This window comes from Melopsittacus undulatus, chromosome 3 (assembly GCF_012275295.1).
Source record: "Melopsittacus undulatus isolate bMelUnd1 chromosome 3, bMelUnd1.mat.Z, whole genome shotgun sequence".
Lineage (NCBI taxonomy): Eukaryota > Metazoa > Chordata > Aves > Psittaciformes > Psittaculidae > Melopsittacus > Melopsittacus undulatus.
Window position 1 is genome coordinate 1,371,090 of NC_047529.1, and position 25,932 is coordinate 1,397,021.

At 44.5% G+C, this 25,932-nt stretch overlaps 2 protein-coding genes across 2 annotated transcripts in view; both read right to left on the reverse strand.

Annotated features, from left to right (window-relative positions):
* Nucleotides 1-1,886: 1,886 nt before the first annotated feature.
* On the reverse strand, nt 1,887-3,452 carry GPR75 (G protein-coupled receptor 75). Its single transcript, XM_034060372.1, has one exon. The coding sequence runs from the start codon at nt 3,450-3,452 to the stop codon at nt 2,040-2,042; it is 1,413 nt and encodes a 470-aa protein (XP_033916263.1). The 3' UTR covers nt 1,887-2,039.
* Nucleotides 3,453-7,371: 3,919 nt separating this feature from the next.
* The window catches only part of PSME4 (proteasome activator subunit 4), a 59,195-nt gene continuing 40,634 nt past the window's right edge, over nt 7,372-25,932 (reverse strand). Inside the window, 20 exon segments of the mRNA XM_034060712.1 lie at nt 7,372-8,906; nt 9,505-9,643; nt 10,599-10,732; nt 11,942-12,104; nt 15,406-15,561; nt 16,612-16,700; nt 16,703-16,739; nt 17,660-17,745; nt 18,050-18,258; nt 18,991-19,122; nt 19,519-19,610; nt 20,417-20,521; nt 21,142-21,294; nt 21,631-21,756; nt 22,476-22,545; nt 23,078-23,231; nt 23,825-23,906; nt 24,298-24,427; nt 25,056-25,109; nt 25,406-25,542. Of these exon segments, the coding sequence (XP_033916603.1) occupies nt 9,509-9,643; nt 10,599-10,732; nt 11,942-12,104; nt 15,406-15,561; nt 16,612-16,700; nt 16,703-16,739; nt 17,660-17,745; nt 18,050-18,258; nt 18,991-19,122; nt 19,519-19,610; nt 20,417-20,521; nt 21,142-21,294; nt 21,631-21,756; nt 22,476-22,545; nt 23,078-23,231; nt 23,825-23,906; nt 24,298-24,427; nt 25,056-25,109; nt 25,406-25,542 (2,244 nt within the window). The 3' untranslated portion in view covers nt 7,372-8,906; nt 9,505-9,508.

The following is a 25,932-nucleotide window of genomic DNA, read 5'->3' on the forward strand; positions in this document are numbered from 1 at the left end:
TGACAGCTTAAACCCAATTTCCTCCTATTGCAGACTAAAAGGTGCTGTGCTTCCCCATCTGACACTATCAGTGCATTAACACATCGGTTGCCTTAAGAATACAACCGGCAGCAGTGATAACAGAAGAGCAGCATCACAGAGGGCTCTGAAGGGACTTTTCACCCCTTCAAGTTCTGTTGTCTCAATGACACATCCCATAAAGGCAACTGAACCCCTCTTGACCCAGAGCTGCACCTTCTGGCTTAACTCCCACAGTGCAAATCACGTTCATGAGTGAAGGGTGAGGGATTCAACCTTCTGTGGTGTGATCCAAACCATGAGCACAGTGGGAGCCATAGAGCTCAAGGCAAAGCAACAGCCCCCATGTATTTATCCCTCTGAATTAGCACTCTTTGTACTAAAGGGAAATGCTGCATTGGGAAAGCCAAGCAAGGCAGATCCTCCAGTTAGATTTCATGAGCACTGGGGAAAGAACCATCTTGTTCATAGAGAAAATACCTGTGCAGAGCCTCATGGACATCATCTCCATCATGTGTGTGTATGAGAAAGTTGTTCACATCCATTTATTGCAATGAATTACTCAAAACTCATTAAAACCAGAGTGGTACCAAAGGACAGAGTCCACAATGCACCCGGCTTCCAAGGAGCCCCAAAGCAGTCACCAAAGGGCCTGAACCCACAACTCACACATGGCAATGGGCTTTGCTCCTTTCCATGGCTGAAGGTGGCATCTTCCTGCACCGAGGCACCAGATCAGGATGGAGATAACTATGGCTCAGCTGAGGTCCATAGAAGCTGAAGGGTGAAGGTTTGGCCACTTAACACAGTGATTGTCCTTAATTTCAGTGCCTCTGGATCATTCAGATTCCTAAGGAATTCCCAGCACAAGCCACACAACTGGGTCTGTTAAAAACACTGAAGTCCTGTTGTTTGCTCACTGTGTGAATCACCTTTACATCAAACTGATGTCAGGCATCTTAACCTCAACAACTCATGGTTGTCTCCTGGCCGTTCTGGTTCTAAACCATGAGCAGAGGTGTCAGTGCTACTGGTTCTAAACCATTAGCAGAGGTGTCAGTGCTACTGGTTCTAAACCATTAGCAGAGGTGTCAGTACTACTGGTTCTAAACCATTAGCAGAGGTGTCAGTGCAACCTCTCAGCAATATCACACCCAAATCCCCCCCAATTCCTGCTTTTACACCCAAAACCCCCAACCAGCAGCACTGTTGTCTGCATTACAGCTTATGGGTTAGGACATTACAGAGATGGCAGCATTACCAGCAGCATATCAGTACTATTACAGTGGAACAGTCATCTTCATCATCAAGTAAACCCCATCATTAGGTATTGCACAGTTACTTCTACTGGATGTAAAATACTCCTCCAAACAGCTTATTCTGGGATGCGTAATGCCACCAATCCTTAGCATAAACGTACATCCAATATCCATACACATACTTTAGAGGTCGGTTACAGTGCCCACCACATTGCAATCCCTCCCCAGTGGCAATGGAACACTGGCTGTCAATGCCTTGTACTGCTGTAGGAAGCATCTGAAATCCTGACTTTCAGCTGAAGTCCATGGGAACTTTGCCATTTACCTCAATGGAAGCAGGATTCCACCCTGCAAACTGAAGGGATTTCCTCATCCCTGATGTTCACTACAACAAACCAGCACCCACTCCTTCAGCCTCTTGCAATGGGCAGAGCTTAAACTCAGTATCCTCAATACCCAACACCCTCCAGCTCTTCCCTGCTGGAAACAGAGCAAGGCTGCACTGTAAGGGTGATGCTTGTGGTGCAGTTCAGGCTGTTCTGAAGCATCCTCGTGCTACAGCACATCACATACCTGAGACTCTTTGCTTGTTCAATAGCAAACCCCCTTCATGTTACATCCCAAACCACACCAAACCCATTGCCCTTTACACATAGAGCCTCCCAGAGCCATACCCCAGCCTTGCCTCCAGCTACAATGGCTGGATGTTAACATCAGTGGTGCTCTCCTTAACCAGCAGCCCAGCACCATCCCCATGCCCAGTTACACCGAGGGCACCGGGATGTGCCGCGCCACCGCACCGCCGCAGTCCCGGTAGTGCATGGCAATGTAGGACCTGGTGAAGCCGAAGACAGAGCTCACAGGCTGCAGGCTGTTGGGGGTGCTCACCTCCTGCGAGGGGCTGCTGTTGTAGATGCTGTAATAGGGCTCGACGCGGGTGTTCATAGGGGTCGAGCTGCTCTGCGCATAGTGCTGCTGCCCCATTGAAGCCTTGGGGCTCAGCACGCTCTCCTTGGAGTGACTGGGGCCGCACGCCTGGTCCATGAGCTTCCTGTGGGGCTTGGGGGTCAGCACATAGGCCGAGTTGGTCTCGTGGTGCGACGACTTGTTCCTGTTCACCTCCAGGCTGCCCTTGCCCACAGCCCGGAGCCTGGTCTTGTGCTTGCAGCATCCCATAGCCACGCACCGCAGGCCCCACAGCACCCTCCTGCGCAGCCCCGCGCTGTTGCGGGAGTAGATGAAGGGGTTCAACCCCGACTTGAAGAACACGAGGGTGAACCCACACAGCTCCAACTGGCACAGGACGAACCCATTGCTGCCCCATAGCGTGTCCTGCACCAGCGAGACGCCGAGGGGCAGGCAGCACACCAGCACCGACACCATGATAGCCACGCATGTCCCCACGGCACGCGCGTCCTTGCCCGCTGCCAGGTTGAGGCCGCGGGTCTGGTTGCGGTAGAGCGCGGGCACGGCGAAGGGTCGAGGCCCGTTGGCCTCACCGGGTGGGCCTCGCCTCGCACGGGCATTGCGGCTTAGCGCCCGCGCGATCACCGCGTAGCACACGGCCACCACGGCCACGCAGCACAGGAAGTCGGTGGCGTACAGGTAGAGCACGGCCTCGCCTTCGCGGCTGGCGAGGCCGGCCATGGGCAGGCAGAGGCCGGGGCGGCGAGGCTGGAGCGAGGCCACGGTGGCCAGCGTGAAGCTGGAGGCCCAGAGCAGCAGTGTGAGCAGCAGCGTGCAGGGCACGGAGGCAGCACGGGGAGGCCGCTTGCCCAGCGCCACGCGCAGCCGGTGCAGCGCGATCAGCGCCACGGTCTTGAGGGACAGGAGGATGAAGCCGGAGCTGGTGAGGTGGAAGGTGAAGCACAAGGAGCCGGGTACGCTGTGGGCCGGCCCGGAGAACAGCACGAAGGCGAACATGGGGGCGGCCACACCGCATAGGAAGAGGTCGCAGAAGGAGAGGTTGAGGATCATGAAGTCGAAGTCGGTGCGGAGCCTGCGGAGAGCGGGGTCGAGGCAGGACAGGAGCACGATGAGGTTCCCGTACGAGCCCAGCCCCACAACGAGCGCCAGCAGAGCCCCGCAGGCCGCGGCCGTGGCTCCGTGCGCGCCCCCCCGCAGCTCGGGCGCGCTCCCGGTGCCGTCCGGAGCCGCCGGCCCCGACCCGTTCATGGCAGCGTCTGCGCGGCCCCGCCCCGCCCCGCCCCCCTATGGCCGCCAATGGGCCCGGCCCCTCTGGGTTAAAGCCCATCCAGCTCCAACCCCTTCCACTGGAGCAGCTGCTCCAAGCCCCTGTGTCCAACCTGGCCTTGAGCACTGCCAGGGATGGGGCAGCCACAGCTTCTCTGGGCACCCTGTGCCAGCGCCTCAGCACCCTCACAGGGAACAGCTTCTGCCTCAGAGCTCAGCTCAGTCTCCCCTGTTCTGGCAGGTTCAAGCCATTCCCCTTGGCCTGTCCCTACATCCCTTGTCCCAAGCCCCTCTCCAGGTTCCTGCAGCCCCTTTAGGCACTGGAGCTGCTCTAAGCAGCACAAGCTGCATCCAAGCCTGCCTGGGTATTTCCAGCCCCACAGAGTTTGGGTCTGAGCTGCTCCTTCCTCTCGCTTCCATCAGGGCTCTTCCCATTCACTTCCATCAGCTGCCAGAGTGGCCCCACACAGGAGCACCATTGGGACCCCATCCCCTGCTCCAGGGCACCCACTGCAGCAGCCAAGGACAGGGACAGGGAAGGGGCTCACTCCCGAAGAGAAGCCATGGAATCCCAGACTGGTTTGGGCTGGAAAGGACCTCACGATCATCCAGTTCCAGCCCCTGTCAGTCAGGGAGCAGAGGGCAGCAGGAGCCTCTGCTCCCATCACACTCATGCCTGTACCAGGACCCCAAGTCCCCAGCTGGGCACTGGAGGCACTAAGGTCCCTCCCTGTGAGCAGCCCCATTCCCAGCCCAAGGCAGGGTTTGTGCACAGGGTCTGCCCCTGCGTTCCTCAAGGATAAGGATGCCCAAAGGGTTCCCTGTGTGCCCAGAAGCACAGGATCAAGGCAAAGGATCCGTGCTCTGAGGGGGAATAAATCAGTGTTGTTTCCTTACCACTGCCAGCTCCCACCGTCACCAAAGCAGCTGGCACATGGAGAGCACTGATGCCGGAGCACTGCCAGGGATCATTACATGGGTCTGAGGATGAGGATGCACTCGGTGCACATCCTGAGCCAGCACAGGATGGCACAACCAGGGCCCAATGGCAGGAGCTGGGAATGCACTTGGGAGAGACCAAAGCCCACCAGGCCATGCACAGGGAGCTATGAAAACGCACTGGTGGCATTCAGAGTGATGGGCATGGGCCCCATCCTGTGCATGGATACATGTGCTCATTGTACATTACCTGTACATTGTCTGAGCGTGAATCCTGGCCCTGTTGGGGCTGAGGTTTCTAATTCACAAGCTGGGATCTCCCTCCTCGAGTTTTCTACTTACAACCATCAGATTGTGCTGAATTGTGTGATTGAACAGGAGCAGAGACCATCAGCCTCATGCAGGAGTGAATACCTTCAAGATTATTGATGCTGAGGAAGCAGCTATAATTGTGCTCTTCCCATGAAACCAATGTGCATGGGATACCCACGTCCCTTCTGAGTGGTAACACCACCCTTGGCTGTTAGATGGCCAGCTAAAGCTTCTGATGCAGTGGTGGTTTGTACGTTGCTTTATCAAGAGTCACTCTGCTGCCCATGGAGACAACACCAGCCCCTTCTTCCTCTCACCTCCTGGACTCTCCCATCTAAATCTCTCCTAATAGCTCTGAAAAGCACCTGCTAACCAAGAGAGAGGCAAACCCTCAGCACCAACCTCTTACAACGTGCTCCTTGTGTGCACTGCCTTGAACAGCTTCACAACACGACTGCATCTTCCACACATGGGTTCGTTTTCTTCTGCCACCAGAGCAGCAGTTCCTGAAATCAGGGGAGAGTCAGGTTAGGTTTAAGCTGTTCCCTGTGAGGGTGCTGAGGCGCTGGCACAGGGTGCCCAGAGAAGCTGTGGCTGCCCCATCCCTGGCAGTGCTCAAGGCCAGGTTGAACACAGGGGCTTGGAGCAGCTGCTCCAGTGGAAGGGGTCCCTGCCCATGGCAGGGGTTGGAACTGGAGGAGCTTTAAGGTCCATTCCAACACAAACCAGCCTGGGGGGCTGTGATTCCCATCAAACCATCACGAACCCCCTGCCCTGGAGCTCAGGTACCTCTGGCCTGCAGACAACCTGGAAGATTAGATCAGGTTGAGGTGAAATTCCTCCCCTCTTATGGGAATGCCATTCTCCAGACCTGTGCAGCAACATGATTGTGCACAGCAAGTATTTTGTGATGGGGAAACCCACAGACCTTGCCTTCCAGTTAGTACACAGTGAGAATGTCAACCATCAGCTGGTAAATCACAGCTCAAACCTTGCAAGGACAATGGCCAATGGAACCTTCAATTCAATGGTGAATTGCTGTATCTCCCCTTTTACATCTTACCAGACTGTTGTTTCCACAGCACAGAGCAGAAGGAAGCTGGAGCCTCTGCTGCAGGATTCCAGGGAGCCTGAAGCTGTGGAAACAAGTGTGAGACTGAAGAGAGTGTGGGATGCTGAGGCTGTCTGACTGTCAAACCCTGACAGGAGACATTATCCCACCATCCCTGTGCACCAAGCTCCCAGCAGCCTGGTCATGAAGGAAATAGGATGAGAGGGCAGATACCTGGATACAAAAGGAATAGGCATAACATACCATGCCAGAAATAATGACCTTTTCCTCCTCCATATAAGATGAGCTCGAGTTGTTAACAACACGATCCAGTGACGTGGGTTCTGTGGTGCCATCCAAAAGCACAGGTTCAAGTCTTACCCACCTACTTGGTAGTTGCCTTATACCATTTTAATCAAAAGAAGCATCATGTCTGTTCAGCAGGTTCCCACATGCACAGATCGGGTATGGAAAGATGGGAATACTCTAGTGAGGTAGTCACTAACACTGCAACTCCAGGAAAAAGCCAAAATCCCCAATACATGAGTTCTGCTTCACATCACAGCCACGTCTGTGGCCACTGGCATTACCTGTGCAGACTGACATGTGCTCACTGAGGATGTCAATGGTACCAGACCATCTCCAAGGTACTATTTTCCCCATCTCCCTTACAGTTCCAGGGGGAAAATTCCCTCTTTTCACACTGGAGATGTCTCTCTCCAGACTGAGGTGCTGCAGTTGCCTCATCTTGAAAGCTTTAGGTAAGGGATAGTGTAAGACCAAGTGATGGAATGCTCAGAGCTCATTACATGAGTCTGTTGCTTGGGGAAAGCTGGGGAATGGAAGGAGCAATGGACTTGTGGGGTTTGATGAAGACCTCGTTGTTCCTACATTGTCAGAACAGGAGACTAACAATCCTTCACCCCCAAGTCAGTCCAAGTCTGTTCACAATACCACAGGTATATTTACCCTATAGATCTGCACTTGGAACATGTACTCTGTTTTCTAGGTGATGTTTGGATCAAATCATTTACTGCTGATTTATAAACAGCTACTGTGAATTAACAGCAAAGACTTACCACCATAGCTCTGACCACAGAAATGGCTCTATCCAGAGCACCATAACCTCAGCAGTACAACCAAAACCAGCTACAGTTTGACTAGAGGTAAGAAAGACACTCTCAACTACAATAAAAAGCAAGAGTTGGATCATGGAGTTAGCTGCTCTTAGTGCAGGCAGAACAGCACATGTATCATCTGCTGCATCAGTTAGTCAGCCCATACTTACAGATGATCCTCTGCAGCAAACACTTTGCATCACTTTAAAGCTGTTTCAATCCTCCCAGCAAACCCCCTCCACTTCAAATGAGTTTCTCCAATTTTAAGTGAATTTCTCCCAAGTTCCTAAGGTTTTTGGCAAGCCTCAGCAGGTACAAGATGTTTTTATGTAACTACAGAAGCCCGTTTCCCAACCATTAGTACTCCATCCTTAATGCACAGTGCTGCCTTACCTCAGCTCAGAAGCACAGTGAACAACCTTAAGTTACAGCTTCAAAATAAGAACGTTCCACTTCAGAAACACAAAAGAAGAAATGCAGCTGTTACAAACAGTCCATTTATTTTGTCTTCAACTACATACACAATTGAAGTAATGATTTGGCACTACGCTATACAGTGGTTACATCCGTGTGCTGACACTCGGTGGATGCTGCCCCAGGAGCACTGCTGTGCTTGCAGGTGCAGAATGAGCCACGCACTCAGCAGGAAGATCACTTGAGATGCTCCTGAAGGGCTGCAGGGAAGTTGAATCACACACCAGGTTATGAACTGTTTCAATGTACCTCACGTTCTAGGAGCCTATCACACTAGAATGTGTGATGCCAGCATTTGGGATGGCCACGAGTGCTGCGTTAAGATCTGAACGAGACAGAGTAAGAATGAGATACAGGAAACCCAAAGCAAACCCTCCTGCTTTTCAGACACAAAGAGAGATTCTGTTAAAGAAAATAATTTAAAAAACTAATAATAATGGCATTTGATTCGATACAAAAGCCAGAGCTACTACTGTATTAACATCTAAGTATGAATCTTTACAAAGTAATCTCACAATGGTGTTATTAAAAGGTTGCAAACTGTACAATGTTTTGTCAATGCAATGCCTCTACACTTTATACAGTCTTTTACAACTATGTAACACATATTAAACATGGTGTTAAATAGCCAATAGATACCAGTCTCTGAACAAAGCTGCAGGCAAGAAATTACAGAGCTCCCACCATCTCCAAGCAAGTGATGCTCCCTGTGAGGAGCCATGAGCCATCCACACCATGCACACGCTTCACTCTGTGAATCAGCCATCACCTGATAGTCCATAATTCCACATCTGTGGGCTCTAGTGATGTGGAAACACCCAGAGTCCTCTCACCCTTAAAAGTAAGCAGATAACCACAGATGATTATTCCACATGTGATCAAGCTACCTCTGGAGACCTGGCCAGGCAGCAAGAGCTTTCACTCCCCATGTTTGTCCTGCCATCATCTACACTGCACAGGAGATCAGCTATGTACATGTGACAAGGTACAAAAAGGCAATCCTGCCCTGAGGTGGACTGGATGGCAGAGAGCCCATCACCTGATGGGCACTCAATCCAAGTAGTGAAGAATAACCTCTGAGGAGAGGTTCCTGGTACTGTACACTGAGTGGGCACAAAGTTGCATCAAGGGAACTGGAGAGCTCCACTGTGGTTTGCAGCACTCGCTGGGTCTGCATATCTTTGATGATGGACAGAGCTGAGAGGAGGATCAGAGAAAGAGGGTGAGAAAAGTGCAGTGTAAGTCACTGTGTGCAAGGGAGCAGAAACAAGACTGATGTGCAGTGGAGGCCAATGAGAAGGGTCTGGTGATAAACTCAACTGGGCTCTGCAAGTGCAGGTACAAGGAGGCTGTGGGGCTCCCACAGCTGCTCCCCGGGGAGGTGAGATTCTTTTTGAACAGGACCAGGTCTTTATGTTTGCATCTAAAAGTGGTTTTGATCAGGCATCAGGGTTTCCCACACAAAGTTTTCTACATGATCGTTTTCTGAGTTGCTTTTATTTCACAGAAAGGTTCCTATGCCCTCATTTTCCCAGGAGAAACCTGAAAAGAAAGAAGAAAGAATTCAAACCAAGGATACACAACAAGATCATTGCCTCATGCTACTGCTATAGAACAAATGGAAAACATGAATTAGAACATCTCTTGGAATACTGTCACAAACCATCGCAACACAGGAGAGATCAGGATCTTGGAGCATAACAAAGTGAAACTCCAGGAATGGATTCACTCTTTGGGTATGTGCCTGTGTGAAGAGACCTAGCAGCAAAGCCACAGTGTGGGAGAGGAAACTGTGGTAGCAGTCATTCCCCATGTGAGATGTAGATAATACACTGGATTGGCTGGCTAAAAGTCCTCACAGGCATCAAAAGCAGCAAGCACCTTGCCTTTAGTGCAACTGCCAGGCATTTAAAAGGCAGCCAAATGGCAGAAAAGGGAGAAAAGGAACATCAAGAGTCAAGAAAACAAGTGTAAGTGTCTTAAGAAAACACTAGTGTTATACAGAGACACAGAGAAAGATAGATGATATTTACCCAAATAAATCTGGTCATGAACAGCACATGGGACTTGCACCTGGTTCCAGCATTTCCCTGTGGTGAAGGATGTTTCTATCAATTTATGTCAAAACCAACCATGTTACCTGTCTATGCATAGTAGCAGGGTGACACCAGGAGGTCAGTGAGCACCAGTAGCTGGTCATCTGTGAACTGCTGTTTGTGCTCCTGCCAGTTGTCGTGATGGGTCCTCCGGAAATTGGACAGTGTTTTCTTCACAGTCATCTGCAGAGCAGACAATCCCCATTGAGCTGCATCAGTGATGGGCTTAAGCTCCATGGCAAAACACCACTGATTACAACAAAATAACAGCTGAGTAGAGCCAAGGGTCTGAGCAGTGGCCAAGGTTACAACAGGCTCTGGGGAATTCAAGCCAGTTCCCCAGGATTCCAGTTTGTACAGGTCTGGCTGGTCTGCTGACCAGTGTCACAACTCCAGCATTCATACAGAGCGGATTCTTTGAGCTACAATTCCTGAGTTTGAAAACTGTTAAAGTCCTATTATAAAGTCCAAGTGAAATGCTTTTCCTCTCTTCCTTAACATATTTCAAACCAATGGTTTGAAATGAGAAAGAGTTATGAACCACATAAGGTGCAGAGAAGAAACATTAGGAGAAAACTACCTCTGCTAGTAAGGTTATTATTAAATTGACAACACAAAAGTGCCATCAGTTCAGTTTCTTGATGCAGGAAAGCACCAGAGCAAAGTCCGTTAAATCTAAGGAATTCTGCAGCCATAAGCTCATTATTCTGGTTAAAACAACAAAGGTCAAAAAACCTGAGCAGACAGGACAAAAACCTGGAGTTGAAGATCACAGTTTCATTAAAAACTTGTTTCCAGAGCTGTTCATAAAACCTTGTTTTAAACATTTCAGAGAGAACTTTTGGCTCAGGTTGATACCTTCTAGAATGATATGCACGAAAGTGACATTTTTCATTAACAAAGAAAGACTCTTTCCTCATTCCAGAGACTTACTGCAGTTTCCAGTTTATGCTTTAAATCTGAACCACAAAAGAATACTGAGAAACAGTCCATGACATAAAATACATTTCAAACCTTTCAATAAAAATCATAAGGAATATAGTTCCTCAATAGGTTTTTTTCTAGGAAAGAGGAACTACAAATGAGTCAAAGTATATGTATTTTATTGAACAGAAATAATAATGTGAGTAGGTTTTACCTCAATTGGCTGAGGATCATTCAGGTGGGCACTGAGATCCATCAGGAGCTGTGGCATCCAGGTGGGAACATCGTATGGGCTTGACAGGATACAGGCGCTAAGTCCCAGCACACCAGCGTGGCGCTTCACCAGGTCTGCAATTGCACAGGACTCTCTTACATGAGGCAAGGTGCAACCACCTCATCTAAGAGCCTCCTCAATGGCACACACTTAAATCTGGTTACCAGTGAAAACAGGCTAATTTTAACTGATGGGAATGACTGAAGAGAGACTACCTATTAAATAGAAGTGATCTAATAAGAGTAACATACTGATACTGAGGTCTGACTCTGAACTGAGAACTAAAACCCAAACCGACTCCCGTGGCACAGCAGAGATCTTTAGCTTCTACAGAAACCCAGACAGTTCTACAGCCCATATTAGTCAAATAAATGCACTTCTGCTTTCTTACACAGAATCACAGATTCCTTCTCTGATTTCACCTTAATTTCTAATGGAAGAACATGTGAAAAAAAACCCAAACCTCACCTGCAACTGCTATATACTTTACCAATGAGCTCCCCTTCCTTCACCAAATCTTTCAGTAAATAGCTCATGTATTACATCTCCACTGTTCCCTGTTTCTGCACTCAGAATCTGTTCTCAAATATGGGACCTATTTGACAATAGGCAAACCGAGTCCTCCTGGGTCAGATGAATGTGATTCAGATGCATTAAGAGTCTGGTCAGGAGCTGAAGCTCCTAACTAAGGTGGGATTTTGTGTGTGTATGTTGAGTTTTCTTAGAATAACCCCCCCACTTCTAACAAACAGAAGGTAAAGTGGGTAAGGACTGAAATGATGTGACAGCTGAGGAAGTGCATTTACTGAGGAAACAGCTACCCCTCACCATCTGCATTCTTAACGGTGTGAACTGTGCACAGGGGAGATGGAGGAATCTCTTTAGTGTTAATTCTGAGAAAGTAACACATTGGTTTAACAGAGGAATACATTATAAAATGACATTAATTGCTTTTTGGTAGTACTATTATTCATCATTTATGCTGTAAAACCAGTTCTTGAAGCACTTCACAAGGATTAGGCTCTGCATTACATACACACCAATATACAGTAAAGTACCTAAGGACAAGTGATTTGCATTATGGTTTATGAATGCTCATGAAGATAAATCAGGTGTATGTTTCTCTGGGTATATGTTAGTTTGCTAAATACTGCTTAGCCACAGGACAAACCCTGTTCCATCTGAAGCACTTGCAGAATACACATGTAAGTATAGTACAGAACACTTACTTCCTCCTAACCTACTACCCACATGCACGGTTCCAGTGGAAGCCATTCCCTTACCACCAGAAGGAATTGTGTCCACCACAGAGCCCAGGTCTCGCTTGCGCTTCTTGGGGAGCCTCATCTTGCAGAGCTGCTCAAAGTGGGTCTGCATGGGCCCGTCCATGGTGAGGAAGTTGCACTGTAGCAGGCCACTAAGTGTGGTAGCAGCCATCTCCCTCACCTACAAGCAGAAAGAACAGGTACCACAATTACTAAGCACCCAAGCACAGCAGGAAACAGGTATTTGTGCTACCACTCTCCTTTAAGCATATCCAGCCAGGCCAAGTTAGCTAAACTCTGCCTAAGTCTTTAAAATACATCCTGTTATCTCATAGACCATAAGCTATTAGTAGTTTACTACATGGCTCTTTGCAAACTGATAAACATAGTTATATAGTAACACAGAACTACCTTCACATCATTTGTCATTAAGTGACCTACTACTCAAGCAAATAACGTAACTGAACTGTCAAGTCACACCTATCATCAAGATTAAGCTTTAGGAAGTTTAAAAAGCAGACTTTTGAATGAGAACAAGAAGCACCACCCCAAATAATCAACCTGCTTTGTAATATTTGTAATAAACTTTGTATTAACATCAGTTTTACCAAGGGGAAAAAAAGTGCTTTATTCAAAAGCATTTAGGTTCCCCCCCTCCAATGTATGGGGGGACATTAGTATTGACAAAAGCAGAGTTCTTCCAGAAGACGGGAGAAGGTTCATGAGAGAAACTCCTGTTCTACCCACAGCATGGGAATTCTTGGAGACACAGCAGGTGCTGGATTAATGAACAATGACAAGTAACTTCAGGGCTTTATGGTCAACAGCTCAGTTCTGTAACTCATTATAGACACATTATTAATACATCAGCATTATTCACTTTGCTGCCCCAAGTACCAGTTCTTTTCACTACATGAATAAATACAGAACCTCAGCCTGGGTTGGGTTGGAAGGGACCTTAAAGCTCCTCCAGCTCCAACCCCTGCCACAGGCAGGGACCCCTTCCACTGGAGCAGCTGCTCCAAGCCCCTGTGTCCAACCTGGCCTTGAGCACTGCCAGGGATGGGGCAGCCACAGCTTCTCTGGGCACCCTGTGCCAGCGCCTCAGCACCCTCCCAGGGAACAGCTTCTGCCTTATCTCCAACCTAAATATGCCCTATTGAAGTTTGAACCCAAAATAACCTCTCTGGTAACACTGAAACCCCAAAGAACAAGACCAAAAAGCACTCAAAGTACAGATGTCTCCCATTCCTTTTAAAGCACCCACAACACATTGTTATAGTGGATTACAAATAGAGACAACTTGCTTTTAAAAGCAAGTATACTCCATCAGTATTACTAATTTATCTCATCTACTCCAATCTCCTAAACCTATAAAGTTATACGACTATAAGGCCATATTTAAACTGGAATCCCTCCAAAGCTCACGTCTACTTTGGACAGTTACAGCCTGACAAAAACCTCCCAACATTTACACACCTAAAACCCAAACTGTCTTGTGCTGAAAGGCTGACTTCCTGGTAAGTACATCCTGTTACAGGTACCAGTGAAGAGAACATTTGTCTGTCTGGAGCACAACCACCTACCAATGCTCTGAATCCAACACCGCAGATTATAATAAATCATATCCTTGAACATCATGTTCTGAACCTCCACAAAGCAGTGAGCAGAGCTGCAAGTGCTGCAGTAATTAAATGTCAGAAGTTAACAATGAGCTCTTGAGACTTCACTTCATGCCAGTGAAATCTCTACAGCACATTATTCAAACGTGAGCTACTGTTAACAGCAGGAAGAAGTACAATGTGAAATGCTGCCAGTGCTGTTTATCAGCAATTTGTGAGTCTCTGAAGAGCTAAGCTAGTTAATGAAACATGATGTGCTAATGCAAGACCCCGGAAAAGAAAGGAGCTTGGCTGGGAAGTGAGCAAGCTCCCCAGTGAACTGTGCTCATTTACATCACTAGTTGCTGTATTAAAATCACTTTCCTTGCTAAATTAATCATCTAACTAAAAGGAACACTTTGCTGCAGGAGCATCTAGGAGCAAAGTCTTTAAAGTCATACATTAGGAAGCTGATCACTCATCAGACCTGACACTAAGTAATTCACAGATCATCATACTCACACAGTGACTTATAGACTATAACATCTGCAGAGCAGCAGCAGCCAAATACTGTTCCAATCAAATATGGGGGTTGCTTTGGGGTTTGACTGATCCAGGTCTACAAAACTGTAGCAGTATTGGAACAAACCCACTCCACAGCACAAGCCAAACCTAACTGCAGTATTTGTGTATGTAGAAGAGCTGCTTCTACAAAGAGAAAAGATTCCTGTAGTAGTGCAGTGTGATATGAAACATGGTTATCAAGTGCTGTGTATCCCACACACTGATTTATGAAAAGATAAAGATAAGAAACACCTGCCTGGAGAGCTTCCTAGATCAAATCATGGCTGAGAAAAGTGAGAAAGATGCCTTCAGATTAACCTAGGCTGTCACTTCAACCGTAACTCCAAATCTTCCAATCCAAGAACTAAAATCTCAGTTCTATAGGGTAAAGACACCACCAAATACTTGATACAGCACAGGATTCTCATCTTAAAAATCCAGCCTTCAAAAACACATAGGAACTACTCTGCAAGACACTGCATCTTGCCAGCTATTATCAAGAAAGAACAAGACTGCTCTTCAAAGCAAAGTGAAAGCTTCCATGGTAACACCATGATCGTGAGTGGTTATGAACACAGAGAAGCTTTTCTGATTTACATCTCTGTAGAGCAATGATTCTGTACATTTGAAATGAGTGGGTGAATTGTACTGAAGTGAACAGAAGGTGTGTTTTAGAACTGTGTGAGATCCTGAGGCACGTGTTCAGGGTGTGTGGGAAACAACTCCTCTAGTATTGGGAGGTGTTGAATTCCACTCACAGTAACATGAAAGACAGAAGGGATCATGTGAAGACTGAAATGGTGAATAGTCTTTAAATATTACATGCACTTCTACAGACTAATGTCAAACCTTTAAGCCACAGGTTTTAATCTATCTATTCCAATTATTTCCAGTTCACTGTTCACAGCAGCAAGCTTCACACCTCACTTACACACATGTAACTAGTGTTTTACATGCAGCTTCAGGAAGACCTAAACCAGGATCTTTGTTTTGGCAGAAGGGTATCCCACCTCAGAATCTCCTCTTTCTTCTAGAAAGAAACAAGCACCATTCCATTCCATTGAAAAGGAACAGTGGGATTTTTAACACTCACTAATGAAGTATTTTCTACACAGCTGTTTTCCTGGAATATTAAAAGGGAAAATGGAATATGAAAGGAATAAATCCTGTAAAGCCAGCTATATATTCAAAGTAAGAGGAATGCTGAGCTAGAAGTACTTGCTGTATTCCTTTATAGCCAGTGGCTTTTTCATAAACCTGACAAGGGTGAGAAACCAGTGATGTGAAAGAAAGCATTTCAGAAGAGGTATCACTTGCCTCAAGCTGCTCATCCTCCAGGAGCTCTATAACCAGCCATCTAATGTCATTGACTGCTTCCTCGTTGTTGAGGAAGATGAAGAGGTTGTAGAACACCATGGTCTGGAGGTAGGTTAGCACGGTATATCTAGCATGCCAAGAATTGCTTCTTGCTGTCTGCAAATAGAAATAAATGAAGATAAGAAAGCAAGAATGCTAAAGCATCAGGTACCTAATGTAAAGCTAGCAACATTTAAGAAAAAGCTTTTGGGGACAGTTGCCAACATTTTCCCTGATTCAGATACTCTTGTTTCAAACACTCTTGAATTTCCAACAGTGTAACTATTATTTAGACAATAACTTATACAGGCTTCACTTCCAAATCACACCATTATTTAACAGACACCTAATTCTGTAACAAAGTAGGCAAGTTTCTCCCTTTGATGCGTTCCCATCATCAGTCATAAGGCACACATAAATAAACCAGACATTCTGTGCTGCTTGAGGACATACATCCTATACAACGGATCTGGAAAGCCAGTTTTCTTCAAGTTCCTTTACTTTGATCTCCATGTGCTTATGGAAGCCTCAGGCATGGATGCAGCTGGATTGTAACACCGCAGTTACTGTTCTGGCTGTGTGCACAGCTTACACCAACACTTTGCAATAAGGAGTTTTATTATAGTAGATGAGCCTTGAATGAAAAAAGGCATTTCTTGCATGAGAAAGAATGAACCAATTGATTCTAAGAGGGAGTTTTCATTTGTGTTCTTCCTCAGGAAGCAGCAGCAGTTGATAAATATACTGTAAACTATAAAAAGGCACAGCTTCAAGGGCAGCTCTTCATATGACAGTTCATTTTGAAACTGGATTTTGAACTGGAGTGACAGACCAAGGGGTAATGGGTTTAAACTTAAACAGGGGAGACTGAGCTGAGCTCTTAGGCAGAAGCTGTTCCCTGGGAGGGTGCTGAGGCGCTGGCACAGGGTGCCCAGAGAAGCTGTGGCTGCCCCATCCCTGGCAGTGCTCAAGGCCAGGTTGGACACAGGGGCTTGGAGCAGCTGCTCCAGTGGAAGGGGTCCCTGCCCGTGGCAGGGGTTGGAGCTGGAGGAGCTTTAAGCTCTCTTCCAACACAAACCAGTCTGGGATTCTATGCTTCTACAATATGAAAAGATAAGAGCATGCATCAGGTAACAAGAAGCTTTAAGCTCTCTAGACCATACTCACTTGTTTTAGCACCTGAAGTACCAAAGGCACTTGCTGAGGATACAGCAAACCCTGAGACATTAACGACAAACACATCTTAGCATCTCTTTGAGCTCATCATAGCTATTGTCGTTTTCTACTGGTGCAATCTATAGGTCAAGACAAGAGAGGGGAGAAAACAAAAGGTCAGTGTTAATAAATAAGCATTGCTAACAGTAAATCCTGAAAGCAAGTTCCATGTCATGAAAGGGCTGTTGTCTAGGAAAAAACACAATCAATACAGTGCTGAAAGGTTAACTAGGAAAAACAATCAATATAAGGATAAAATAGCCTCAGCAATAAGCTGTGGAAAATGAACAGACTCAAGAGATCCTTGTTCCTTGCACCCCATATTACTTATCTAAACAGTGTGATTAGTCTGAAGCTCTTACGGAGGATTAAATGGGTGCTGTTATGACTTTGGCTCCCCATTGCAACTCTTCTGGTATCAAATCCAATTTGATTTAATATTTTAGATGTAGGTCCAAAACTGACAGGAACTTCAATCTGCATTTCACTTTACATAACTAAACCTCTATTTTGTGGTCGCACACATTATTTTTGGGTAACTGATGTTTATATAAAAGACAGAGATAATCTGGAGCATGCAAATACTGATTATTTCAGATATATAGCACTGAATGACTCAGCTTTATAAGGGAATACAAGGATGAGAGATGCCAGGAAAAGCAAGAGAAGTTCCACTGTATAATCATGAAACAAAAGAAAACAACTAAGAGATAAGCATCAGAATAGAAACAACATACACATAAATTAAACACTTGCTCCCCAGGTTACACATGTACAGGGCATTCATCTACAGTTCATTGTCAGGAAACCATTTAACAGGCTGAATAAACAGTTGTAAACACATAGAAGCATAAAAAGCATTGGGCCTCTTTGGTATGGATGGATTTTATTGCCATTTTAGGTCTTCTTCTGATTTATAAAGTCCCTTATAGCTTTCTTGTATATTCAGAATCTCTTTTTAACCAGCCATAACTAATAAAAGAGCAATTAAAGTGCTTACCTTGAAAAACAAAGGTAAGAGCTGAAGCTGCTCTGTGACAGCTGTAGAGAAGGACCGTCCTGCACTCGCCATCAGCCACTTCAGAACTGTTTTTATAAAGAGAAATGATCACTGATTAAGCAAACTAAAATACTAATAATTCCCAAACAAGTCATAGTCCAGATTTACTGCAAGAGCTGCTTGTCAGATTTTCACCCATTAAAGCAGGTCTATATCAGGAGTTAAGTTTGACCTTCTAAAGATGACTTTATAAACCCCAACCCTTAAACTACAGGTACCTCGTTGCAGCACAGATCTGAAAGGAGAGATTGTGTTCTCCACCTCTATGATTTGCAGACCTCAGTCATGTCTTACAATACCCCTATTTCTTCAGCTCAATAAGCAACTCACTGGTTTTCAAGAGTTTAATGCCCTGAGTTCGCTCATCTTGTTCACCAATTCCATTCTCTTCCATAACGTGATTCTGAATTTCTTCATCTGCTTCCATGAGGGGTTTAAGATTTTCAAGTATCCGGGTAGTAAATTCATGGACACGAGGAGATTTAGTTGCAGCAGTATTTGGCAAGGAAACATCTATCATGAATATGTAGGTCAAAACACTGAAAAGGCAAAGAAAGAAAGCAGGAACATAAAGCTAATACGAATGCTGTTTAGAGAACATGGCTAAAAGTGAGCTGAGATCAAGTTGTTGAATTTGAAGTTTAATACTTTTAGAAAATCTTCACTTCGAAGTTATTTAAACCCAAATGTTTTAAATAACATTTAATAGATTTGACATCTATTTAGCTATTTGTATCTACAAATATTTGAATCAAGCAGGGTTAGACAATCACCAAGCTACAACCCCTATCTCCCAACAGATCTGCAACTAGCTTTTAAGTCACTAAAGTGCTCTCTAAAGGATTCTCTGTATATTTATGGTTTATTAGGGATAAGACACAGTAAATCTGGGTTGTGGTGGTGTTTTCCAGGTTTATTTGGTGGGCTTGAGGGGGAAATGGTTAGTTGTTTGGTGGGGTTTTTATTAAAAGCTTTAACAACATCATGCATAAAGGCAACAGACCATGGAATCACAGAATGTTTTGGGTTGGAAGGGACCTTAAGGATCATCTCGTTCCAACCACCTGCCATGGGCAGGGCATACTCCAGTGATACACAGTAAAAGACAAAACCAGAGAAGTCACCTAAAGCTTCTGAAGCAAGTCTGTTAACAATAACTGATCTGATTTCTAAGACCAGTATTAGTGCATTTCAGTGTCCTAATATTTAGATACTGAACTACCCAAATAAGACAGAGTTAAAACCCAAGAGCTGCAGAAGAGGACACTGACCTTCCTATTCTCTCGCGGACGTTCTTGTAAACCTGGGTGAGTTTGGGCTCCAAGTACTTCAGCAATCTGTGCAGCAGCTCTGGCACTCTCCATTCCTGCTGTGCGAGGCCACCTTGCAGTACATAGAGCCGGCTGGGAATGAGAACAGCTCAGCTTTAGTCACACAAAAATCCATCCTCCCTTCCCCAACCCTCTCTCCCAAGCCTTGTGTTGGAATGTTTTGTGTGTGGCAATGCATGAAAGTGTCTTTGCATGAGCTGCATGCAAAGATGGGGGAAAATATAGGAGGAAACAACAGGGGTGCTGCTAGGCCAGGTCCAGCCCTTCACATTCTGTTAGCTAGATTGAATTACACTTAACAAAATAGCAGTAATGAAGGAAGTGTCACTGTGTGGGGAAGCTAACTGGAAAGCAGCATGTTTGCTCCCTGCTCCACAGCCAGCTGGCACAACATGCTCTCAATACATTTTATCCATGCTTATTTCCCTCTGTATTCAGCCATAATCCAACAGTTAAAATCAGTTTTACCAGGCATCTACAAAGGAGCCTCCTTCACCACTCAGTGGAGATTCCAACAGCAATTCAAATAACCAGTGCAGCTTCCTGGGATCTCTGCTCTCCTGAAAATAAATGTATCAGAGGTGTAAGGAAATTCGGATTTGGTTTAGGGTAAAGAAAGTTTTGACAGATTTTCTTTGCATCTCTTGGATTTATTCTGTTAAGGAAATACGAAGTCAAAGATCTTTCCACAATGAACCTCAACAGGAGGCACACTCCGTGAAAAACCAACTCGTTTTAAGGATGTGGTAAACACAATGATGTAACAGAAGGAACTTTAACTTCATTTTTGACATATATCAATAATCATGTCTGAATTTTGCCCATTAATTGCCAGGGTTCTGGCTGACAAACTGTGTTGAACTTTACTGAGTGATTTCAGCAAGGAATTCCTGATGCAAGACATCTGTGGCCCATCACTCACCCTGCTTCCCAGACACCACAACTCCCAGCCCACCACTGTCTAGAGATCTCACTGTATGTTACAAGATAACTCGAGGCAGTTTTCACAGCATAATGCTCTGCTGCCCACTTGTAAAGCAAGAATAAGTGTAAATGCAGTGCAGAAACTCCCACAAAAAAGCAAGGAGACACATCAACATCACCCACTAACCTCGTGCAGCTCTCAAATACTTAAGAAGACAACTAAGGCTTTACTTCCCTTCTAAAAATGTCTATTTGTCTGCAAAGGGCAGACAAAAAAGCCATGAGATGTTTAGGTGGGTGTTACTTTTTATACTGTATTTGCAGTTCTCAGTTTCAGCTGATAAAATACACCCAAATGCCTCTGTTCATAAAGCTCTTCCTATATATTATCTGTCAAACTCAACCACCTGGCTGTAGCCAAGACTAAGACTGAGGTACTTACACAGGAGGTTGCTATGCACGTGCCCCAGTCGTTGTATGTTTCCACTGTGATGTTGGACAAAGCTGTTCGAAGCAATGGGCAGAGAAGCTTCCAGAGTTTTTCCACCTGCTCAGCAAGAAGGCAAAAGATGAGATTTGTCTATAGCAGTCTTGTACACCAAGGAATTCCCCCTTTCCCCTATGTTTAAAAATGTCTTTTTTATTAAGGAACTGATTCTCCCAGCATTATTTTTCAGCACAGAAATTCATTTAAAGATGATCTAGACAGCTAAGTCTGGACTAAATAAAGATGTAATAGACCAAGGTGGACATAAGCACTTATTCCAACTGGAAATTACAAACCATATCAGCTTTGCTAGCTCCTTACCAGCAAACTGTTCTTAGTTTTAATCCTGAAGCATTCCACTAACACCTGGTATTATACAGGCACCAAACCACACTATGAACTGTGCTCAAAGTCTGGCAATGAAGCACTAAGTGTTGTAACATTTTCCACTCCTTTCTTGGCCATGACACGTTGGAAGCCCTCAATTTTATACATCTAATTTGTTGAATAATTCCAACTTAGAATCATAGAATAGTTAGGATTGGATAGGACCTCAAGATCATCTAGTTCCAACCCCCCTGCCACGGGCAGGGACACCTCACACTAAACCATATCACTCAAGGCTTCATACAACTTAGTCCCTAAATTCATGAATCACTCAAAATAAGCTACTTCAGCACCTTCTCGAATGTCCAGTGTTTAGAACCTCTGATTAAGCCAGCGATAATTTCAGCCACACATCTATGGGTGCTTTCATGGGAGTCTGCCACAAGCTCTTCTAAATGGGGCTGAAGAACTGGCAAGAAGGCATCATCAAAGTTCCTGAAGAGGCCCTGTGAAAACATATATGAAAGTAGCTTCAGTAATTGTCCATCTAAACTACTGTCTTCATAGGAAGAACATAAGGCTGTGAAGCACTTGAGATTTGAATGCACAGAAAAATCACATTAGTTGGCTTTTGTAAGAGAATTATAGACAAGTGTCCTCTGTATATCGCTCTATGTTTCCCTAAGTAGTTAATCAGAAGAGAGGATTAGCAGGACTATTTAGAGCACCTTTAAAAATCAACACTTTGCAACAGTGGGGTATAAAGCAAGTAGTACACAGCTTTTCCATGCTTTGATGATCAGCTACAGAGTGGAAGCAATTCAGTTCTTGAACTGAGTTACCTTAAAGAGGCAAAATCTGCGAGGATTAAATTTGTCCTTTCCTTTTCTGTCTTCTAAAGACAAGAACTTTATTAACTGCTCCACAAACTTGGGATCAGAAAAGTGATCATAGATAATCTGTTCTGCCTGCAACAGGAAACAAAAGGAAGAATTAGCTTTAAGGTGCTTGATTGTCACAGTGTTATCCCAATCTTTCCAAGTCCCCTTTTTCACTTTAATTCTGGTTTTGGCAAAAGATCATGCCTTGGTTATCTGTTTCCCCCCTCATTTTATGGGGAATACTGAGCAATGTTTTGCAAGACTCCTGATTTTTAGCAATGACTTTGGGTTGTCTTTCACCAGCAAAACCCCTACAAACTCATTATTCCCACTGTCATTAGTTACCGTGCTCTAAACTGTGATAAAGATTGGAAAGGGAACAAAAAGTACTCATTAATACAATGATCATTATCCCTGATAATGATGGTCACTGACAGAGAAGCTGCAGTACATCAAAGTAATAATTTCTTGCATGCTAACATAGTAAAATATGAAAATGAAGTAGAAAAACATGACTAAATGTGTCTTGCAGGGATTTAGGTTTGGGAAGAGTTATCACTTGTTGCTTGTTGAAACCATGGTCACAGCCACAGAGTCATGAAACCACTGAGTTTCATCTCCATCCTGCTTTGCAAGCAGGACAAATCTGTTGCCACATATTTTGTGTAAGCACTCCCTAAATGGCAAGGAATACTTCAGTTAAAAGAGAGAAGGGAATTTATCTCCACAATAATCTATGAACAGCACTTAAAAGAGGAGAAGTAGTATTAAAAACCCCACAAACCTGAAGCCCATCAAACCCTTACCTCTGTCAGCTCATCCCTCCTTCGCCCAAGCTTTGGTTGATGCTCAACTGGAGCATAAACTGTCATAGTTCTGAATATTAAACACAAAATAGTTAAATGTTTCAAAATAAAATAAAGCTTATGATTATTTTCTATATTGTCTATATTCAACTGGATTTATCAACTCCCAAAGAGCAAAACTTAGAAGACTTTTAAGTCTTACTGTTATAAAGGTTTTGCTACTGCAAGCATCCAGAATTATTAGTGATAAAATACTCTGTGTATTTCATAACTATGTAGTTTTCAAATATGCCCATTTCACTTTAAACCCAGCAGTTAAACAGCAGTATGATGTATGTGCCATAGTACCCAAAACCCCAAAGAGAAATAGGTAAAAAAATAGTAATAATATTAATAACCAACAAAACCCAACCAAACAAGCAATAAACCCCTCACATTCCCTACCCACAAGTGCTAACACGAGCAAGGAACACAAAAGACAAACTAAGCAGCTGGGGTTTTGCTTCAGTTAAAACAATTAAACCCAATGAACATGATTTAATTTCCCACAGGGTTTTCCTGCTGACTCTCCCAATTCTATCATTGTGCTTAATGATACTCACTGAGGCCACGTGTAATATCCCCAGTGGGTCTTCTCCACAAAGCAGCATGATTCCCAAGCTTCCTTTGTCTTTGGTAAGCTCTGGCTGTCATAGTGCAGCCACTGGTTATCCGGTCTGTCACCAGCCTGAATGCTGGAAGGCTTTGGGCTTCCACCTGGTTAAAGAGGGATTTGCACTCTGTCAAACTTGTCCATTAACATTTTAAGACAAGATTCTAAAGAGCTTTAATGTCTCGCTCCCCTCCAATTAAATCTACACAAAGATTTGTCCTCGGATGTTAAAACTAACCCTAACTATAATAGATATCTTTAGTAATTTCTATAGATGTGCCATTTGAAATGATTTTAAAAGACTTAAAAGGAGATACACGAATTATTCTCACAAACACAAAGGTTTCTGAAAGGAGAATAGCATATATTTGAATTTTTAACTTAATTCAAGTAAGAGAATAGCTTAACAGACACTTGCAAGTGTAACACTGCTTTAAAAAACAAGTCTGTTTATACTATAGGACATGAACAACCAGAGAAAAACAAAAAGCTCAAGATTCTATTCCTGTTACCCAGAATTATTTAAGGCAACTCTAGTTCATATGGGCTTTGAACCACATGAGGATTACCTCTGGGGAATGAGCTCTCAGCAGTTACTTACCATAAAGCTTAGTTTAACTTAATCAGGAAAACTTGCATTAATAAAAAAATTCGGATAAATTAAGGCAAGACATTTCTTACATTAAATAAAACCTACTTATTTCATAAGGGCAGATGGGCACTTTCTTGTGTGGTCTCTTAAGCTGCTTCAGAATACCAGCCACAGCTGAGATGGCCACCTAAAAGAAAGAAATGGGCATTAATGCATCCACTCCATATACATACCTCCAGAAGGATGTGTCTCATCACTTCATCAGACACACTTTAATCCAGCTAAAAAGCCAGTGAACATCACAGTGACCTTCACCCCAGTGCGTGATGCTTCCCATGAAGAAGTGATCTCTGTCATTACAGGGGATACAGACCCTGACTTAAGTGGGACCTTTACAGCCCAGAAAAACCTCCCCAGTATTCATTTGCAGGCCCAAAAGAGGTGGCCATTAGCTTCAGCCTCATGGAAGCAAGAAGCAGAATGAAAGGTGCAAATATAAACCCATATTTGGCTCCCTTTGAGTAATAAACCAACCATCTGCAAAAGAAACTCTGCAAAAGCTGTAATTCTGGTTTTACCTTCCGAACCACTATTGCATCGTGGTTGAGACACTGCACAAAGAACTTTATGGCACGGACAGGCAGTACCCTGTCATCCCTCAGGAGCAGAGACAGAAACCCAATGCTGATGTGCTCAAACTTCCAGGGACTGAAAACAGAAATAAAGACTATTCAGAACAGACACTAAGGAACATAACTGCATGTGCTGCTTTTGAATAGAAATGACTGTATGGAGTAGGTCTTATGTTTGGACTAATATAAGTAACGTTCTGTGCCACTGCTACAGTCAGTGAGTTCAACTGTCATACAGGGAAACTTCCAGTGTTCTGGGAACACACAAATGCATTCAGCTAATGGTGCCTTTCTGATCCTGGCATTTCAATGTAAAATACAGACCTGTAGGGATAGTGTGTAAAGGTTTTTAAACACTAATATTATGTCACTTCTTTACCTAGGAGACAGTCATCAAGATTCCCCTATATTGGCCATTATGTTCCTGTCTGGGCAAGCAGAATCCATATCCAAGTGACCAAGGACCTCCAGACATTCCATTTCTGCAGATTCCTTTGCAAAGGCTCTCCAAGACATAAGCCACAATCCCTTTGATGCAAGACTGCTACCAACAAACTGCTTTTGGATGACTACCTCAATGGTGAAAATTATTCCTCAGTTCTGGTCCTGCCAACTGCACTTCTGGGTGCAAGTGATACTTAGTCACATCACCACCTCTAATCCAACATCCCTAAAATTCTCAATGCACAGAAAGGGACACTTACAGATTTCTTTGTTCCACACAGTCCAGCAGCATGTTGATCAAGTTTTCATAGTTTCTATGGGAAAAAGAGGGAATCATCAAGCAGATGATACTCAGAGAACCCTTTAAAAAGAGAACAAATGCTCCTCAACCAAAGGTGGTTGAAGGCAATGCCTCCAGCACTAGCTGGGAGGACAGGGAACAGGAGGAGGAAGGAAGGGAATGTGAGTGCAGAGGAGAGAGGCTGCCACAATCCTTGGGCATTCTGAATTTGTCAAGCTTAAGCTTTCGTTTAGCTATTTTGGATTACTACATTTAATGTACAGTAAATAAGATGTGGTAGAAGTTGGTGTTAAGGGAAGTTGAACTTACCTCACAGCCTCAGTGTTCTTCTCTTTCTGTCGCTGAATTCCAAGCTGAATTTCTTCTGAACCCAGACCTGTGAAGTCTGAACTTGGATGTTCTGATTTTTGCAGCATCACAGCTATCTCAATGCATTTGTCTGGAACCTGTTGAGAGAGAATACAGAGATCTGGGACTGAGCAGCAACTTGCAAGTTATTGTTTGTTCCTATTTTGAAGTAAGACAATGTCCTGTCCACATAGACAAGTGCATGAAGAAGCAGAGAACACAGCTTTGTGCTCACACAGCAGAATTAGTTCTTCAAGTCCATGTTTTATTCTACTTTGAAATAAATTTTTGTATTTCATTAAGCATAAAAAAATCATTATAAAAGGTTTTTGTTAACAGGCACTCATTCTTTAAAGCAAATACTATGCCATTTATCCCATGACGAGGCAAGAGGCAGTTGTAATGAATGCTGGGTGTCAGCACAGTGGGACAACACTACAAAAACTGGCAGTGTTCATCTGACACTGTCCTACCAACACATATATTCA